Here is a 21227-nt window from a genome sequence, read left to right as displayed (position 1 = left end):
GGGATTCTCCAGGCAAGAATACTGGAGTGGGCTGCCGTTTCCTTCTCCAGGGGATCCTCCCGGCCCAGGGATCAAACCTGCGTCTCTTGCATCTCCTGCATTGGCAGGTGGATTCTTTACCACTGAGCCACCTGGGAAGCCCCAGAGCATGAGTAATTGGGAGTATTAACCCCCGTGCTCCTGAGGGGCTTCCAGGGCTCTGGAGAAAGACGAGGCAAAAACGCACAGCATCGGACCTACTTGAAGGGAGGCTTGTCAGGCTGCCTATAACTGTCCCCCACAGTTTGAGCTCAAATTGGAGGTGGCCTAAGGGGTATGACTCAGGCCTGATTCCATCCACGGGGCGAAGAGCACCTTTCAAATGAAACTCCGTAGACCACTGAATGCCTGATGACATAACATACAGTTTCCAGTGCAATTTCATAGAAAGTTTTTTATTAGTGAAATATTCCATTGCATTAAGGGTAGAAATACACATGTCAAGAATCACATGAAAGGAACCAGCAGTATAAACTACAGGAAGGACATTCTGGGCAGCATTTTCTTTAATAGTCACAAGCAATTAATCCCAGTGATAGTACTAAAGGGCCAAGGATGGAGGTCACCATTTACAGAACTCTCGTTTCAAGCAATTGAAATAAAGAATTAGTCTCTCTTAAGTAAAAACCCCAATAGAAGTTAGTTGTGGAGTACCTGCCCTGCTTGACCATTAGTGATCTTTCTAGAATAAAGTCTAGTGGGAGAAGCCTGGAATGGAAAGTGGCAAAGCCCATTTCCTGTCCTGTGTTCAACTCCCAGTTTTCCCCGAGAGAAGGGAGGTAACCTCTCTGTGTTGGGTTTCTCTGTAAATTGAGCATCATAGTACAGGACATGGTATTCTTTGATTGTGACAGTCACAAAGATTTTGGGAGCCTGTCTAGGATAACAGCTCCACAAAAATGATCATGAGGAATGGTTTGTTATTTTTCAACTGAAAACCAAATAGGTACATGCGTTCTTAACCAGTCTATAATCTTGACTGCAGCATATGGGTTTGCCACAGATTTTTTAGGAGGAAAATATCAAATGTGATTTTTTTAAGCCAAGTAACTATTAAGAATCATATGAAAATAATGTTTTGGGGTCCCTGGCTGTGTGGGATTCAGTCAAAACGTGTACATCTTTAACTGTTATCATAGTATTTAAAAATTTCCTCCTCTCAGATGATTATATCTTGATAATAGAATGAATAAATGGGTATGCATTGACTTATCAGTTTTGTTTGTGTGAATAAGTGGGTGCATAACAGTAAGATGTCCCAATTATCTAGTTAAATGTTGATGAATTAAAACATCTAGATATTTGGCATTACTAAAGACAAAATAACTTCAATTTAGCATCTCACATTTTGGTGATTTGGGGTATCTATAGGTTCTATCTTAATGTATAGAGAAACTGAGAGTTTAATGAATTGCTCCTTCAAAAAAGGGAAACATTACATATTGCTTTAGTGTAGAGAGTAGGCAAATTGGGGCAAGGAAATGATTTATTGCCTCCATACCGGGATCATAAGCTATATTTGTGAAATCTGTGGCTTTTTTCCCTCGTTTGCTTACACTGAAATCCCGTTTTAAACAAAAAAAATCCTGCAGAATGATTCAACTGTTAAGAAGTTCTCTGTGTGGTCTGCCAGATTAACTGTACAAGTTTCTCAATCCAAAATGAATGGTGAGCATTAAGAATCAGAGAAACTGCCCTTAAATATGCTTGAATTCTGTGACAATGGATCGTTCTCAATCCTAACTCAGGTTACATTGAGAGTCAAGAGGTCTTCTGCAGACAGGTGGCTCTGCTTTTGACACCAAGTGACCTTTCTTAAAAGTACTTCCTGTGCAATTATTTTAAAACACCATCAATCTGTCAGCAAAACGATTGTCACAGGAAGCGCAGGGCACATTTTTCTCTATTCAGTGAGTGATAGTGAGCCACAAAACACCAGAAGGAACTGAATCTGAGGAGAGAACAACTCATAAAAACAATTTCAGAGTTCCCAAGAAGACTGCCCCAGAAGAAATGTGTATTTAGTGCAGTAAGACTTCCTGAAACTTAAGTGTAAGTTAGGTTGTGGATAGATAGATTTCCTACATTGATAAATAATTTTACAAATAATCACTCAATAGTACTGTAGTTAACACAGCTGTATTTGGCAAGGGTGGTTCGGGGGGAAAAAATCATTTACTGATTACATTTTCCCAGAAACACCTTTCCACATCAAGATCATTCTGACTTAAAAAAAACTACCCACGAAGGTCATAACTAGCACTCTATTCTATATGAAACATCTGTACTTGTCCTCACCAACATTATTTATGCATTCTCTCAATTCACAAAAGTACAAGTCAAAAATCCTCAGGTGCTTATCGCTATCAACTCCTGGGGACCACCCCACCAACCCCTTCCCCGCTTGATTCCTATCCTGGGTGAAAGTTGGTCAGAAGACTGAATTATCATCCTGGAGGAATTATGAACTGAAGATTCACAAGAAAGGCAATATGTACTTTTTCAAAAGAGGAAATTAAATGCCTTTGAATACTACTGAATGATGTTTACCATTTTACCCTGCATTCCGAACTCTTATTTACTTCTGTTTGGTGGATGAAATGGGTGGAGGAATACAACCTAAAGTAACATTTATGTATTCTGAGCACAAAGTCTGGTGAATGAAGAGTACTAAGGTTAGACCAAGTAGCATTAACAAGTGATGCAAAGACATTATAACCACGACAGTGGTCACAAACTTCTGGAGCTACCAGCACCCAACAATAACAAAAAATTACAAGCGTTTATTAAATACTTGCTAGACACATGAAAAACAAAACAATCTGTCAGGGACCACAGGATCCTAACGGCCAACCAGGTCAGCCTGTTCCTGAACCTCTGCTGGAAGGGGCTCATCACACGCCGGCACGGGGTGTCCTCCTGTCTCAGCAGGCGACAAGCCCGTGAGGACACAGATGGTCGCCCCACGTCATCATGGCCCAAGTCACAACAGTGCGCATGCTTCCTTCCCCAGGCACGGCTCACGGTTGGATTAGGTTCGTATGAGGGGCGCTCTTTCGTCTGCAGTTCCCTGAGACCAGAAGAGAGAGGACAGTGGGGTCAGGCGGTCACGTCACCGGCTTCTCCCCAGATAGGAAAGGTTTGGGGAGGGGTGGAGGAAGGTGGAAAAGAGGAGAAAACGATAGGAAGGATGTTGTCCCACTCACCTTCTCTTCTCTTGGCCTGCTTCCTCGTGTTCCATCTTTTTCAGCTCTAATCCTCTCCAGGAGGCCTGCTCTAACACGCTCACCCTGCCCCTGGAGCAGGTACCCTTCCCAGTGTCCACGTGAAACATAATCCTCATCACACATTATTTAATGTGCCTCCTTCAAGTGGAAACCCATCAGAGAACCATGTCATGGAGGTGGTGGGTGATCAATAATTGTTTCCTTGTTGAATATGTGAAGATGGTTAACTGTAGGAGCAGTCATGACATTTACGTGGGCTTTCATCTGTGTCTGTAGCAGTAAGATCCATTTTACAGTGACTTTAAGATCCATAGATAGAAATGGAAAGATTGCTGCCTCACCCCTAATTCACGCTAATGTGATGGGTGTGGGTCCAGAGGCATACTGGAAGCATGCGGAAGACGGAAATCTGAGCTAACATGATTTAGATGGTTTCAGCCTATTTCATTTCCTACTTCATATTTGCCTCAGACACTTAACGGAGGCGGTGAAGAGAGAAGGGGAAAAAGCCTCTGCTGCCAACTGGAAAGCCGGTGAGAATTTAAGAAAGGCTCATTGAAGGTGTTTAGACCCCTGGGTTGGCCTGTTGGTTACTTTGGGAAGCCAACCTGACTGTTATCCCATCCATGTGGGGATGTTCCCATCCCTCCAGAAAAGGAACCACTCCCCCATGCCCACCATTTATTGTGCAGTAACAACTCAGTGGTAGGTATCTCCTGATTCTTCCCAAGCAGATCCCTGGCTGCCTTGCTCTGTAATTACAGAGCTGTTTTTTCCTATAACTAATATTTATTGAGCTCTTACTAAATGTTTACACTGGGCCAAGTGCTTTATGTTTAAAGTCTCATCAAGTCCTCACAAAAAATTCCTAAGTGAGGCTCAGTTATCCCATCTTACAGATGGAGAAGCTGAGGCATGATTTCTAGGGTCACATAGCTATTAAGAGTCAAAACTGGGATTTGAACCTGGACACGCTGACACCAAAGTCTGGGTGCTCAGCTGTTATATATTCTTCTTTTCAAAGATGTAATCCTACTCCCAGGGGTTCTAGTCCCAACAAGAGAGTCTGAAACACTGAACAGTATTATCCCATCACCCCTCCATCTTTGACACACTTCCCTTGCCCCTCATTTGGCTCAGTAGTAACACAACCATGAAATCACTGTGCCCAGCACCAAACCTCAGAGTCCACCCTCATGAGCCCTCGGACACCCCTTCAATGAAGCACAGCTGAAGTCCTCAGGGAACATAATCTAGTAAGGCAGACATTCCTCCAGCCACTGCTCACCTCATCCGTGGATCTCTGTCCTCTGCACGCAAGCCAGGTGAAGATCAGACCAAAAAACACACCCAGCGCCATGATAATATAAGGTATGCTGGTGACAATCAGAGTAGTGTTAATCACAGACTTCAGTCGACTTGCAGTCTCTTTATCAATGAGAACACTCTGCGGAGAGGGGCAAGAAAATAGCATACCCTTGATTACTAATGAATATCCAGGGGGTAAAGCTTTTGGCTCTTTCTTCCAGATCATTAAACATAATTTGGGTACGTCCTCCTGTCAGCAAACCAGAGATACTGAAAATCCATTTATAAGTCAGAATAGCCAGAGGGGGCACTTAGTCATTAATGTCTCCTCTTTTCTGCTGAAGGCATGTTTTACTCCAGATTGGTGGGGGAAAGGAGGGAGAAAATATTCAGATAATACCAGGAGGTATTTCCTCCTCCTGAAAAAGGCGGGGGAAATATTGACATGATACCAGTTTTTCTTTTGTATCAGACTCCAGCTCATCCTTCAAAGTCTAGCTCAGCATAACTTCCTTCCAGAAGTCTTCTCTGGCCACATCAGGCCTCATTCAAGGCCTCTTTTCTGAGCTTCCATCTCACATTCTAAAATCCGCCATCATTGTCTTCACATTCTGCATTGTAACTATCTATTTACCTATTTGTCTCCTCTTGACTGTGAAGTATTCCTAAAGTCAAGACTTTTATTTCAGTCAACTAAAAGGTGGATATACCACCCCATACACAGTAGGTGCTCAATTAATGTCAGTTGATTGGATGAATAAATGAATGAAATACTCCAACAAATGGCATGTGGAAAGTATCATTTCTCTCTTAGTTAGCTATACTTATCGGGACCAGAGGTCTCAACACAGAGTATTCGGAGAAGTCTTGAGGCTAACCAGAATTGCACAGTTCAGTTCAGTTCAGTTCAGTCACTCAGTCGTGTCCGACTCTTTGCGACCCCATGAACCACAGCACACCAGGCCTCCCTGTCCATCACCAACTCCCGGAGTCCACCAAAACCCATGTCCATCAAGTCAATGATGCCATCCAACCATCTCATCCTCTCGTCCCCTTCTCCTCCTGCCCTCAATCTTTCCTAGCATCAGGGTCTTTTCCAATGAGTCAGCTCTTCACATTAGATGGCCAAAGTATTAGAGTTTCAGCTTCAACATCAGTCCTTCCAATGAACACCCAGGACTGATTTCCTTTAGGATAGACTGGTTGGATCTCCTTGCAGTCCAGGGGACTCTCAAGAGTCTTCTCCAACACCACAGTTTAAAGGCATCAATTCTTCAGCGCTCAGCACAGGGTATTGATAAATAAGGAATTATTCTAGAATAACACTTTCTGGATGAAAGGCAAAGGTATTATCATCTTAAATTGTCATGGTTGAGGTATCTGAAGAGCTTAATGCTATAACAATTATTAGCAACAACTGGGAGTTTAGGTTTAATTTACACTCAATTTGCAGGTGAAGGCCCATCAGAGTCTCCTCTGGAAAAAAGGGGTGAGAGAGCAATCTCCAAGGTCACTTCCAGATCTAACGTTTTACTTTTCTAGAGAAAAGTCAAGTTCTTTCTGGGAGAGAGCAAAAGCACGAGGTTTCACGCCATCATTCCCTGGATGCGATCCAGCCTTTAGCAAAAAGTCAAAGCAAAGGTTCAGGTGGAGGGGACTTCAGATACGCTGCAACTTGGCAGAACAGGGCCCTTCCACACTCTCACAAAGACCTACTTCCAAGGCACTCCCCACAAACAATAACAGTAATGACCCAGGAGAAACAGCAAATAGGTCCTATAAATGGTAAATATTGCCTGAATTTTTCCTATGAAACAATAAAAGCCTTGTCTTAGAACTGTAATCACAAACCCTTCAAAAGTTTATCAGTGTGGCTACCAATACAATGCTAAGTGGAAAAAAAAAAGATATCAAACTCAATCTACTGTATGGTCTCAAGTTTGTAATATCAAAACCAGAAAAATATGAGGCAACATAAGCAGATGTCACCTGCATTTTTCTCTGAGGGAGGGGCTTGCTTATTAAGCAGTTCACTTTTAAAATGTCATTTTTAATTCCCCAAGAGTTCCAGAAAGAGCATGTGTTATTTTTACAAAATGCAAAACATCAAATTATTTTTACAAGGCTGTTTTGGAAAACAATTTTTATAACACACTGTTGAGGAAAATAAAGCAAGTTAAAAACAGTTTATCAGTCTGGCTCAGGTCTTGTGAGAAATCATTTTTAATTTGTCTTTTCTTGCTAAGCTCTGTTACTAAATCTTCTGCAAAGAAAAAATATTTTTATGGAAGACAGAAAAATCACAAAACTTTAAAAAATGTTGCTGTTAACACTGGAAGCCAGGTCAGTCAAGAATTTGAGGAGGAAAATCCTGCAACTTTTCCCTCAAAACTGGGTGAGAGAGAAGGGAAATTGAGGAGATATCCCTATAGTAAATGTGATATGTGATTTAGAGAAGAATTTATCACAGGTGTTTCACATAATGGGTAGGTATTTTCTGAGCCTTCAGAATAAGCTTTATTTATAAAACTTCAATTTATGCCTAACAATTAGGGATAGTATTTCTCTGGGTACACTGTCAAAGAAATTTCTTCAGAGAAACTCCTTTTGTTTGAACAGGATCTGTTTCCTATAATTCATGTTGTATGCTTGTTTATCAGAAAGTAGAAAAGACTTCTATGCTGTGATGAAGGATAAGGCAACCACATATCACTGCAATCAGTGGGCAAGTGTCCCATTTTATTTAATCATTTCTCAACCAGCTCACACTTTTTCACTCTTTTTCTCAAGTAATGAATGGTAAACTGATCACCTTTACATTTTGGTTCTTACACAACCAGCTTCCAGAAAGAAGTTTCACCCACATAATGTTCTTAACAAGGGAAATTTCTGTCTGTCATTTCCAAATCTCACAGACAGATTCATGTAAACATATAAAACAGAAATTTTCTGAGGACAAACAGGTTTTTAAAAAATCACCTTTGCCCTTTCTCACATCTAAAATTACACATAGCTACAATCACAGACACCATAATGGAAGGTCCCCAAGCTTCTACAGGTGAAACATACCCGTGGCTCCCTCCCAGGACTCACCTCATTGATATACATCACTGGGAAAACCAGGGTTTGAATGTTTCCTGTTTCACTACAAAAACAACACAAAAGATTATTTTATAGACATCCTCATTACGATGGCACGCTGGCCTGATGAGACAAGTGTATATGAAAATTCCAGCACACTTATTCATTAAATTACCCAGAATTTATGCAGCCTTCTTACCTTTGCAAACACATAACAATCAGATCACAAACAGTCTAGCAATTTGAAGTGTGGCATGTTTATGGAAAGTGTCTTCACCTAAGCACAAGATGCTGAAAGCAAATTCATCAAAATGATAACTATACTCCCAAGAGTTATGGGAGGGGAAGCTCCAGCAGAACAATGCTGTCATTCCTCAGAATGTTTTATAACCAGGCTACCAAGTATTGTCTTTCCAAGAGCCTGGAGCAATCAGCTAGTGAGCAACTTACTAAGCACCAGTTCTGCAGCGGGCGTCTTGGGAACACATCTTAATTCTCACATGCAGAGGTGTTACTGCCCCAGGTTTAAGATGAGGAAATGATGGCTCACAGTAAGCTGCCTGGAGCCACCACGAAGAAGTGCTGGAGCCAGGACTGTAGTTCCATTTTGATTCTAAGGCTCTAGATCATAACTACTAAATTATATACACACACAAAATACATTCTTACAAACCACACTTGCTTCCTAGAAAGATGCAAAACACCTGGGCTTAAATCTGGCAGATTCAATGGGGGAAACTAATGAAATCTGACTGACAGTCAGGCAGACAGAAAAAATTGATAAATATGATACTATAGATACATGCTACAGTTTCGGATCCAGTTTTTTCATTCACCATTAAATCATAATTAGCATTTTCTCAGTTTCCACTGAAAAGTCTCAGCAGGAGATTGTACTCAGGAATCCTAACTAAGTAGTGGTTTTTAGATGGTGTGGGGGGACACTGAACTCCACAGAGTTTTAAATCACCCACAGGAGAGCTCATGGCTGGCCCTGGGTGGGAGCAGTGGAAAGGAAGGAAGGGAGGAAGGGAACCAGAGTCATGGTGTGGGAAATGTTTGCCGTGTGCTGTGCTTAGTCAATCAGTCATGTCTGACTCTTTGTGACCCTATGGACCACAGCCCTCCAGGCACCTCTGTCCACAGGGATTCTCTAGGTGAGAATACTGGAGTGGGTTGCCATGCCCTCCTCCGGGGATCTTCCCAACCCTGGGATGGAACCCAGGTCTCCTGCATTGCAGGTGGATTCTTTACCATATCTATATGGTATCTATATAATAGATAGATATGCCTTATCTAGCCTTCCCTGAGCTACCAGGGAAGCCCGTGAATACTGGAGTGGGTAGCCTATCCCTTCTCCAGAGGATCTTCCCGACCCAGGAATCAAACCAGGGTCTCCTGCGTTGCAGGTGGATTTTTTACCAGCTGAGCTACCAGGGAAGCCCATGGAAAATGCTTAGTAGATGGGTAAGAACAGCCTCTGTAGCTTCACCAGCTGTGTGAATTCTAGTTCTAGCAGGTTATTAAACCTCTCTGTGCCTCAGTTTTCTTATCTATAAAATGGGAATGAAGTGAACTAAAGTTAGTCACTCAGTCATGCCCAACTCTTTGTGACCCCCATGGCCAGGCTCCTCTGTCCATGGGATTATCCAGGCAAGAATACTGGAGTGGGTGGACATTCCCTTCTCCAGGGTATCTTCCTGACCCAGGGATTGAACCTGGGTCTTCTGCATTGGCAAGCGGATTCTTTACCATCTGAGCCACCAGGGAAGCCCCACAGGGTTATTGTGAGGAATCGATAAGTTAATGTATGTAAAGAACTTAGAACAATGGCTGATTCATGCAAAGAATTCTATACATGTTTGCTTAAATAAGATAAGTAAATTCCGAGACCAAGGCAGCCCATGAAAAAGTTGACGGTGCCTCATCCCTGAAGGACAAGGGTGAAAAGACTTAGAAGTGCGCTGAACCCCTCCCGACAGCAACCCCACCAGAAAGTGAATGTAGCAAAACCACCCTCTGCCTCTGCAGAAAGAAGCAAAACTCACATGAAGTCATCTAATTTTCTGACATAAACGTTGATTTGGAACCTCTTGGCTGCTCTTAGGATAATTCCAGTCAACTGCAAATCAGAAAAGCAGAAAGAAAACATTAGGATTTATTAAAACCACACACGCAGTTGTTTTTTCAATAGAGCACCATTTCTGTGTGGTTCTGATAAACAGGGCAGCGACCACCATGTTTGCTAGGCAAAGTGGGACAAGCGACAACTATTCTCCAGGATGGAATGAGAACTGGGGATTGGGTGAGGAGCCTGGGAGACCAACGTTTCTCACACTCTACTATGCATGTGAGTTCTTGGGGACCTTGTTAAAATGCAGGCTCTGATTTCGGTAGGTCTGGGTTGGGGCTTGAGATTGGGCAGGATGCTGTCACTTTGGGGTTTTTAAAAATAATTTTATGTTTATTTACTTATTTTTGGCTGTGCTGGGCCTTCGTGGCTGCACAGACTTTCTCTAGTTGCAGCAAGCTGGGGCTACTCTCTCGTCGCGGTGCATGGGTTTCTCATTATAGTGGCTTCTCTTGCCATTGAGCACGGGCTCTAGAGTGCAAAAGCTTCCGTGGCAGCAGCGCGTGAGTTCAGTAGTTGTAACTCTCGGGCTATAGAGCACAGGTTCAGTAGTTGTGGTACAGGGCCTACTTGCTCCACAGCATATGGGATCTTCCTGACCCAGGGATGGAACCTGCGTCTCCTACTTTAGCAGGCAGCTTCTTTACCACTGAGCCACCTGGGAAGCCCAGGATGCTGTCACTTTGAATAGCAAAGTGCTAGAGGACCTGGGCAGGAAGGAGATTTAACAGATACCCTGTTGGGTCTCAGATCCAAAATCACTGCAGATGATGACTGCAGCCCTGAAATTAAAAGACGCTTGCTCCTTGGTAGAAAAGCTATGACCAACCTAGACAGCATATTAAAAAGCAGAGACATTACTTTGCCAACAAAGGTCTGTATAGTTAAAGCTATGGTTTTTCCAGTAGTCACGTATGGATGTGAGAGTTGGACTGTAAAGATAGTTGAGCGCCGAAGAATTGATGCTTTTGAACTGTGTTGGAGAAGACTCTTGAGAGTCCCTTGGACTGAAAGGAGATCCAACCAGTCCCTCCTAAAGGAAATCAGTCCTGAATATTCATTGGAAGGACTGATGCTGAAGCTGAAACTCCAATACTTTGGCCACCTGATGCAAAGAACTGACTCCTTGGAAAAGACCCTGATGCTAGGAAAGATTGAAGGCAGGAGAAGGGGATGACAGAGAATGAGATGGTTGGATGGCATCACCAACTCAGTAGACATGAGTTTGAGCAATCTCCAGGAGCTGCTGATGGACAGGGAAGCCTGGTGTGCTACAGTCCATGGGGTCACAAAGAGTCGGATATGACTGAGTGACTGGACTGAGCTGGACTGTCGGGCCTGGGTATGCGGGCAGAGGGTCAGACCACTGTGAGGAGGGTGTGGTCACAGCCAGAGAATGGTGCCCATGCACAGCCAGGCCCACCCCACAGAGGCCAGAGGGCAGATGCAGCATCATCCCCCATGGCCAAGCCACCTTTGCACCAAGGGTGTGGGGCTGTGCCTTGCCCTGGTGACAAGCACCTGCGAACAGTTTGGTTGCTGAAAAGGACCTGACTGATGGCTGAGAGAGAAAAGGGAGAAAACCACACCGGATCTTATTCGTAAGATGTGCTGTGTGTGCGCAGGAGCTCAGGCATGTCCGACTCTTTGTGACCCCGTGGACTGCAGCCTGCCAGTCTCCCGTCCATGGGATTGTCCAGGCAAGAATACTGGAGTGGGTTGCCGTTTCCTTTTCCAGGGGATCTTCCCAACCCAGGGATCGAACCCTCATCTTCTTCACTGGCAGGTGGATTCTTTACCACTGAGCCACCTGAGAAGCCCTCATAAGAAGATAAGGGCGCCAATTTCTCAAATGTAACTGCAGTGAATAGTTATGAGTGAAATGCCCATAAATTGCTGTGCTCAAAGAATGTGTTTGGTCTTGGGTGACCGTCCGATGCATGTGTTCAGAATCCCAAGAGAGACGATATCACATTCAGTTCCTACAGTGAGAGGCTCTCATGCTATGAAATGATACTCATATCCTTTTAACATGGTTTTTAGTTTTTCTCCTCTATGAACATGGGATTAGAGTGTATGTATATCTGATGCCCTTTAAATTAATGTTGTCATATAATAACTCTCAAAAACACCTGTATAAAGTGTTTTGCCAAAAGCGACTAATGCTTATATATATATATTTAAATTTCAACTAAAACATTCCTGGCAGCAAGTAAGCAGAGGAATATCTTCACCCTGCTGATCTGTGGCCCAATGGAAGAAATGCATATATATGTTCAGGTCCACTCTTTTGGCAACAGAAGAAGATCCAGGTTACCTTGTTTGATTCCAGTGGTTTCCAATGATGGAACTTTCATTGTTGCTTTTGTGTTAAAGGGGGTTTGCTGATATTTCTGCATATTAGCTTCATAGAACTTAGCCTTCTAATGGCCGGGTTATGAGACTATGCATCACATTGCACTGAGCCGAGTTCCCTCCACTTGAATATGTAAATGAAAGGAAGACAATATATTTCTCAAGAATGCTCAGGGCTAAACTGGTGAACACCGTATAGAAAGAATAAAATGTCTGCTTTTTAACCAGGAAGATGTGTGTACTCACAGGATTGATGTCCACAAACGTCTCATGATATTCCTTATTTGGATGCATGCCTTCAATGGCAGAGACAAACTTTTCATCTGCCTGGTAGAAGTGTGGGAAAGACATAATAATAGGTGCACCTGCAATGTGAGGAAAACAGAAATGAATGATGTGGTTCTTTCAAGTCTAAGTTGAACATACAGTTCCTGACCACAAATCCAGTTCCTCAGTGAGGGGTGGAAAGCTGGATACAGAAAACTTGAGTGGAGGAGAGGATCAGGCTAAAAGTCCTAGCTTGGGATTCTTATACTTCAATTTCTGACATGTCATTTACCCCTATATTATTTTATACCAAGAATCTGCCTGCAATGCAGGAGACGCGGATTTGACCCCTGGACCAAGAAGATCTCCTAGAGAAGGGAATGGCAACCCACTCTAGTATTTTTGCCTGGAAAATTCCATGGACAGAGGAACCTGATAGGCTTAGTCCACAGGGTAGCAAAGAGTTTGATACGACTGAGTGACTAACATTACTACTACTAGCTGAATTATTTATTTTTCAACTAATATGTGCTGTACTTATAAAGTACAAGTGCTTTATACATATTATTTTAGTTGACATTCCCAGAAACCCTATGAAGTTAGAACTATTACCTTCCATTTGCATTTGAGGAAACGGAGGTTGAGAGAAGTTACAAAACCTCCTGAGGACATTCAGCTATCAGGTGATGGAGACAGAATTCTGATCAAACGAGGGTCGGCCCATCTTAAAGCATTTGTTTCACCTATAATTCTCTATCAGTAAGTGGATTTTCCACACTGCTCTCCTCCCCTGCTTGCTTTTCTGTTTTTGTTTTACAAGATAGGCTTTGTTCTCCATGTGTTGATACAGAATTTTTTGGAGGGGGAGGGCTGTGTTTCTTGTCTTGTGGTATCTTAGTTCCCCAACCAGGGGTTGAACCTGCTCCCTCAGCAGTGAAAATAAGGAGTCCTAACCCACTCTACCACCAGAGAATTCCCTATGCAGAACTTTTTGAAGACTTTGCCTGGTCCTGCCATCAGCCCAGCCTCTGACTAGATCAAGGTCTGCCCACAGGAAGACACTGGTTTTCTTTTCTTTCTTTTTTTAAATATTTTCCATTCAAGAAATAAATAAAGAAGCAAATTAATAAAGGAAAACTATTCTAGGTTTTGCTCTTGGAAAAGAAGAGTGGGACCCAGTCACTCCTGCCAGGAAAATATATTTGGGGAAAAATTAGCCTATGTGTTAGCTGCTCAGTCGTGTCTGACTCTTTGCAACCCCATGGAGCCCACCAGGCTCCTCTGTCCATGGGATTTCCCAGGTAAGAATACTGGAGTGGGTTGTCATTCCCTTTTCCAGGGGATCTTCCCAACCCAGGGATCAAACCCAGGTCTCTTGCATTGCAGGCAGGTTCTTTACCATCTGAACTGCCTAATGGCAAATAATTTAAGTCTGAGTCCATGGCTCAGACATCTCACTTGTCACACATACAGAGTTTTGTTCTCTATTGCCACACAGTTTCACAAAGACACGATTTCCTTCTTTAAAGGATGCTGACCTTTAAAATGTATTTTTAAAGATCTGTTGAAGACAATAAGGGCCAGACACTGTCCTGAGTCTTGTGCATACATTTATCTCTCACCTTCACACAGCATTCCAAGGAAGTTATAATCATTCCCATTTTACAGATGAAAAAACTACTGTCCGGAACCCTCCTTCAGCAACATGGCCAATTTGCTAACGAACAGAATAGGATTCAAACCCAGATTCCTCTGACTCCAGAACCCTCGCTCATCCCACTAGCCAAAAGTTCCCCTGAGGAATTCAAAACCCTGGAGGACAGTCTTGGAGGCTAACATTTTAGTGACATCTGGGAACACAGAAGAGGCAAGAGGAAAAGGACTAAAGCAGGAAGTCTGTTGCAAAATAGAGTCCTTCTGTGGGTTCTGACATCAACTTCTTGAGGAAGCGGAAGGTTACTAATGTGTGCCTTGAACCACAGAACCATGGGCTGATCAGGCACGTGCTGCTTCAGGACTGCCCCCCGTGAGTCTGCAGAGAGGTCTAATCTCCGGGTAGGGGTGTGTGCTCCCCAGAACAGTCATTCCCAATCGTGCAGGTACCATCTTCATGAGAATCATCTGCATCCCGTTAAAAAATACTGATTCTGGGGCCCTAGTATGTAGGCTCTGGGACAGATGCTTTTCATCATTCTCCAGATCATTCTGATGTATGGCCAGTCTTGCAAGCCATGACCTCAACAGACAAGGAAAGGGAGGATTAGCCCAAAGGGAACTTCCAAACTTCATGGACAAGGGGGTGAAAGTCAGCACATTACTCAGGAAAAAAAATTTTTTTTTAATCAAGAGAAAGGGGTTACCAAGTTTTTCAACAGAAATTAAAGAATTGAAGCCTGAGGAGCATCACAGTACAAATATGAAAAGACCCTCAGTTCTAGCAGGAATTTGCTCAGAGATAAAGATTTCATAAAAATCCTATTCCTTCTCTGAGCCTTGGTTTCCACAATTATAAAAAGAGGCCACTGGTTGTCTATCTAACAAGGCTATTTTTGCAGCATATGATTGTGAAAAGTATCCTTGTGATGCAGAAAATGCTTTTGTCAGCTGCACTGCTGGTCATTTCACCTTTCACAGAAAGAAGCAGGTTAGCTCAGACGTTTTTAAGAAACACTGGGAACTTTGTGGTCAGGGTTTAAAACTAACTCTGCCTTAAAATTAACTCTTAGTTTTAAGAGTAATGAGAATCATTACCTAGGTATGAACTTTCCTATTACCTGATTTTTTACTTTCTGTTTCAGCCTTGTTTTGAACATGAAATCAGTTAATACTTTACATGTATTAACTGCATGTAAATATGTGAAGCACTTACAACAGTGACTGGTACTAGTAAGCCGCTAGTAATATGAACTATTATTTCTATTAAAACTGTAATTGGAAAAGATACATGCACCCCAGTATTCATAGCAGCACTATTCACAACAACCAGGGCATGGAAGCAACTTAAATGGCCACCAACAGATGAATAGATAAAGATGTGGTATATATTTACAATAGAATATCCTCAGCCATTAAAAAAAAAAGAATGAAATAATACCATCTGCAGTAACGTGGATGGGCCTAGAGATTGTCATACCGAGTGAAGTAAGTCAGAGAAAGACAACCATCACAGGATATCCCTTATATATGGAGTCTTAAAAAATGGCACAAATTAACTTATTCACAAAACAGGAATAGTGTAACATGAAGAAAATGATCTTACCAAAGGGGAAAAGGGTAGAGGGAGAAATAAATTAGGAGGCTGGATTAACATATACACACTACTATATATAAAATAGATAACTAGTAAGGACCTAAACTGCATAGCACAGGGGACTCTACACAATATTCTGTAAAAATGTATATGGGAAAAGAATCTAAGAGTGCATACATGTATATGTGTAACTGATTCACTTTGCTATACAGCAGAAACTAACACAACATTGTAAATCAACTCCATCAAAAAAACTAAAAAACAAAACAAAAATGTGCTAAATTGAAGAGCTAAAGGGAAAAAAGAAGGACTCCTAAGCTACGGCCCTGCCCCTCTGGAGCTGCACTGCACCTGCTCCATCACATGTGCAGGAGACCCGGGGTACGGTGGAGTCCAGCTCCCCAGCAGTGCCTTATACCAAGGAGACCCACAGAGCACAGACAGCCACCAGCCACTCCTAGCCCAGGACCAGTTTAAAACAAAAAACAAAACCAAAACAACTCCTGAACTACTGCCCAGGAAAAACCCAACATGGCATCCTAGCAATAAAAGCATTACAGGAAAGCCAATGCTTTTTAAAAAAACTATGGTGATGGGATTAATCCCATCACCATAAACCCTGAGACTGCAAGCCATGTGACAGAGCAGTTCTCCTGGGTTCCCTCACCCTCCTGCTCTCCACCCAGGCGCCCTGTCCCAATAAAATCTCTTGCTTTGTCAGCAAAAAAAAAATAAAAATAAAAATAAAAAAACTATGCTATAACCATGTTACAAAACTTTTTTAAAAATTGTAGTTAATTTACAATGTTGTGTTCATTTCTGATGTACAGAAAAATGATTCAGTTATACATATATATATTCAAGATATTGAATATAGTTCCCTGTGCTGTACAGTAGGACCTTGTTCTTTCTCTATTTTATATATAGTAATTTGTATCTGCTGGTCTTAATTTATACCCTCTGCTTCCTCTTGGCAACCATAAGTCTGTTTTCTATGTCTGTGAATCTGTCTTTAACAAAACATTATTCCTGAGAGGTTGGAATTGTGCTTTCTATTGTGCTGACAACCTTCTTTGTTGAAGAACATCAACCGTACATCCAGACCCCCGTGTCCCCTCTCTGAGTTCTTACCGTTCTTGCAGACGCTGACATTCAAAACTCCTGAGCCCAGGCAGTTTCCTTTAGGTATACAGAAGCCAGCGTTGTCCGAGGTATTGGCTAATATTTCTGCAGGCACCTTATACCTCAAGGCAGGCAGTCCCTGGACACTCTCAAAGTCACTGAAAGTTATATACACTGACCTGTTAGGAAGCAAGGATAAAAAGTCAGCATGGGTCCTCATCAGCATGGTCTGCCTGCATCAGTAAGTCAGTCAACTGTTCTCAGGTGTAACCCGGCTAAACGCGTACAGGATACACGGGAAATGAAGAGGCCAAAGACAGACTGAGAGGAGCTCAACCCACTCAGTGTATAATAAAGTAGGAGATGGACTCAGTGATAGATGTTTAAGAGGCAGCAACTGTGCTAACATCCCAACGAGACTGAGAAAAAGACATAATGTGTGGTAGAAAACCAAGAAAATTAGTTAGAATGGGCGCTTATGCTAAAAGAAAGAAGAGCTGTCCAGACCAGCACGGGCACATGCCAGTGTGGATGAAGCGGAAGCAAAGGAAGGAAGCCAGGGAGAAGCCGAGACAAAGCAGAAACAGATGAGGTGACAAAAGGCGGGCCCCGCAGATTCCCAAAGGCCGGACAAGTGCCCCATTAGACAGATACTTGATTACATGTACTCTGATACCCATTTCCCCCAAGTAAAAATAGTTTCCATATTTTGCCCTGGTTATTTATTTCAACAGAGTAGAACATCAATTCTGCCCTCAGAGATTTAGAATTTCAATCAGTATCGGTGGTTCCTTCTAACACAAACCACCCAGTTATCTGCATAGCACCTGAGTGACAGCTGGACTTCCCTTGTGACTCAACTGGTAAAGAATCTGCCTGCAGTGCAGGAGACCTGGGTTCGATCCCTGGGTTGGGAAGATCCCCTGGAGAAGGGAAAGGCTACCCACTCCAGTATTCTGGCCTGGAGAATTCCATGGACTGTATAGTCCCTGGGACTTTCACTTTCACTCTGAGTGACAGCCAAGGCACTTTCACATGCATTGTCTTAGAGCCTTCATCCCTGCATCTGAGGGTGTCTGAAGGCTGAGGGGGGCCTCACTTTTCATCACCTGACCACGGGTGGGACACATCTCTCACTGGGTTGTGACTAACGTAGGAGTTGCCTTCCACTATACATCTCACCCCTGCAGCATTTCTGAGTGAAAATTTTAAGCAAACAGAAAAATAGAGAAAAATATTATAATAAATACATTTTATAACAAACACCACTCAGATAAATAAAATGTATATTTATGGCTACAACTGAAGTTCTCAATGTAACACTCCTGATTCTGATCTTTCTCTGCATCCCCAGAGGTAACCACTATCCTGAATTTGGGGTTTATCATTCCCATGCAGACCTCTATGCTTTTTAAAAAAAACTAATTAATTTGGCTGTGCCGGGTCGAAGTTGGCATGCAGGATCTTTGTATTTTTAGTTGTGACATGTGGGATCTGGTTCCCTGACCAGGGATTGAACCAGAGCCCCCTGCATTGGGAGCACAGCATCTTGGCCACTGACCACTGGAGAGTCCCCAGGCCTTTATAATTTTACCTACATACATACTCATAAACAACATGTGGCACTGTTTGTTATTTCTAAATGTTATTATAGTAGTATACCATATTGTCTTTCTGTAATTTGCTTCTTCCTTCAACATTTTCAAGATTTCTTGCATTAAAGTACATGGCTCTGGTTGCTATATTTTACTTTTTATATATTCTATCATACAAAGATCCCATTTATTTATTTATGTTCTCCTTTTCATAGGCACTCAGATTGCTTTGGATGGAGGAAATTTTTACATATTGAGAGATGGAGAAGTGATTTTGGCTTATACATGAATTAACTTAAACCTTATGCTAACGAGAACAGCCTGTCTTATGGCCTGTCGAACATGCCTGGTACATCTGCTTTAACCATTAATGAAGAGAATGTATTTAAAAGCCAAAATGGAGTAGCTGTGATTCAGGCATCCAGGAGGGAATTGGGTGACCACTGTGGACGTGGTTTCAGACACATTCCTGCATCACTGAAAACTTGAACTTTCTGAACTGCATTAAATTCAAGGACACCACTAGCTGTTCTCAAAACAGTATCTCCTAGCTGTGGTCAGCTGAAACTTTTCGGGGTCAAGGTCTCCCATTGCAACTAGGCAAACATTTCAGATCCCAGCCAACCCTTGTTTAACAAGCACCCTTACTTCTTGACAGGTCCAGTTATGTTTCTTGATAAACAACTCATGTAGCTAACTGTAACCTTGAGGCTTTTGCCTTGTACGCCTCCCGCATTTTGCAGTCTGACGAAATACAATTCAAGTGCTCTCTGAATTACCGCCTCCTGGGCTACAGCCCTCCGTTTGGCTCAAGGAAACTTTTCCATTCCAGTTATAGATCATTTATTCATTATTTCTGTCAACACTTCCAGTGTTTTCCTAACTACAATCGATGTGTAAGTCTCCTTCACATAGGTACCCAAGTTCTCCAGGCCAGGGAACCCATGTTGGAGAAACGTGTGAAACCATGGGGTTGGATGTCTTTGGCGTTACTAAGCGCCGCCAAGGGGCTCTTCACAAGTGGTGGTACCAGACAAGAATAAGTTTCCTCTGTGGCAAATCTTTAATAAGCCCCTCCTTATAAGGTTTCCTTGTCTTGCTCATTGCACTCAAACATGTTCTCTCTTCGGTCCTTCCACAAATACTGACCAGGTAGAACAGCTGGCTGAAAGGTGGCCGACAGTCCGCTCCAGAGCTGGAAAGGGTCTGTGCTGTGGTGCAGAGACTGGGGACGGAGAGGGGAGTGAAAGAAAAGCTCTGTCTGAGGAGGATGACTAGCACTTGCGGCTAATTTAGTGCAAGAGAGGAGGGAGATTTACAGCGATTCTGACAGGGCTGGCTGGGGAGGTGCTCAACTGCGTGAGATATGAGAGTCCCTTGGACAGCAAGGAGATCACACCAGTCAATCCTAAAGGAAATCAACCCTGAATACTCTTTGGAGAGACTAATGCTGAAGCTCCAATACTTTGGCCACCTGATGCGAAGAGCCGACTCACTGGAAAAGACTCTGATGCTGAGAAAGATTGAGGGCAGAAGGAGAAGAGGGCAACAGAGGATGAGATGGTTGGATGGCATCTCCTATTCAATAGACATGAACTTGGGCAAACTCTGGGAGATGGCGAGGGACAGGGAAGGCTGGTATGCTGCAGTCCATGGGGTCATGGACACGCCTTGGTGACTAAACAACAATAAATGAAAGCCAGAAGAACAGCCATTCTTGAGAATGTAGACTCCACAGAGTCAAAGGTAACTAGCTAACCTCCAATTGAGGAGAAGTCTCATAAAAAGCCTTGCAGGAGTGCGTGGGAGAGGAAAGGGAGGCTGTGTGATCAGCTACTCATCTGAGCAGTGTGATGGTGAAAGGCGGAGCAGGAGAGGTAACGACGGGGAGATGGGAGTCAGGGTGTGGAATAGGATGCCTTCCTCCCACGGAGGAGACTTCATCATGGGTGTCTGGAGAGAAACAGCAGGCGGGAGGGAGGGATAGATGCGGGCAAGTGTGAGCGGATACGCTCAACGGGAAGCTTAGCACTCAGCAAAGACCTATGAACTCTGAAGTGTGGACCACAGTATGATTTCTTTATCTTCTCTGCAGCAACTGGAAGAAGACCAGAGCAAATTTCACACCTGATAGAGGATATCATAATAATGAAGAGCTAATATTATTTACTGTGTGACAGGCCCTGGGCTAAGTATTTTATTAAAGTAACTCATTTATCCTCAAAACAACTCCCAAGCTAGGCAACTATTTCTGTCCTTACTTTACAAATGAGGACAGTGAGGCACAGAATGGTTAAATGACATTCCCAAGGTCACACAGCTGTACGTGGTGGAGCTGGTATTCAAACCAACACAGCTAGTCTGTGAACGGCTACATTTTTTTCTTGTTTCTCAATATGCCGTTATCACTGGTCACTCATTAAGCATACATATCCTCATCAAATAAGTGTAATTATATACATCCCTCATATTTTTGGCGGCCTTGTAGTCAAAGAACTCACATTTCAAATTCTTACCTGCAAAAATCAGATGGGAAGACATAAAGGATTTCATCTTTGGTGATTAATGGGTGAAAAGAGTCTCCATCTGTTCCATTGATCATATTGCACTCATCTGCTGTCCACCAGTCAAGCGACCTGTCACAGGGAAACAAAAAAGAGTCCAGATGGTCACATTGGATTTTAGGCTATTTTTTTTTCCATTTATTTTTATTAGTTGGAGGCTAATCACTTTACAATATTGTAGTGGTTTTTGCCATACATTAACATGAATCAGCCATGGATTTACATGTATTCCCCATCCCGATCCCCCCTCCCACCTCCCTCTCTACCCGATCCCTCTGGGTCTTCCCA

At 42.9% G+C, this 21227-nt stretch overlaps 1 protein-coding gene across 1 annotated transcript in view; it reads right to left on the bottom strand.

The window, feature by feature from the left end:
• Positions 1-418: 418 nt before the first annotated feature.
• The window catches only part of SCARB2 (scavenger receptor class B member 2), a 77291-nt gene continuing 56482 nt past the window's right edge, over positions 419-21227 (bottom strand). Inside the window, exons 6-12 of the mRNA XM_043906432.1 lie at positions 20892-21011; positions 16790-16959; positions 12388-12506; positions 9704-9777; positions 7668-7719; positions 4555-4713; positions 419-3109 (exon numbers count right to left, since the gene is read on the bottom strand). Of these exons, the coding sequence (XP_043762367.1) occupies positions 3071-3109; positions 4555-4713; positions 7668-7719; positions 9704-9777; positions 12388-12506; positions 16790-16959; positions 20892-21011 (733 nt within the window). The 3' untranslated portion in view covers positions 419-3070. The remainder of the gene's footprint in view (positions 3110-4554; positions 4714-7667; positions 7720-9703; positions 9778-12387; positions 12507-16789; positions 16960-20891; positions 21012-21227) is intronic.

The sequence above is a fragment of the Cervus elaphus genome, chromosome 6, assembly GCF_910594005.1.
Source record: "Cervus elaphus chromosome 6, mCerEla1.1, whole genome shotgun sequence".
In the NCBI taxonomy this organism is placed as follows: domain Eukaryota; kingdom Metazoa; phylum Chordata; class Mammalia; order Artiodactyla; family Cervidae; genus Cervus; species Cervus elaphus.
This window is presented reverse-complemented; position numbering and strand designations above follow the sequence as displayed.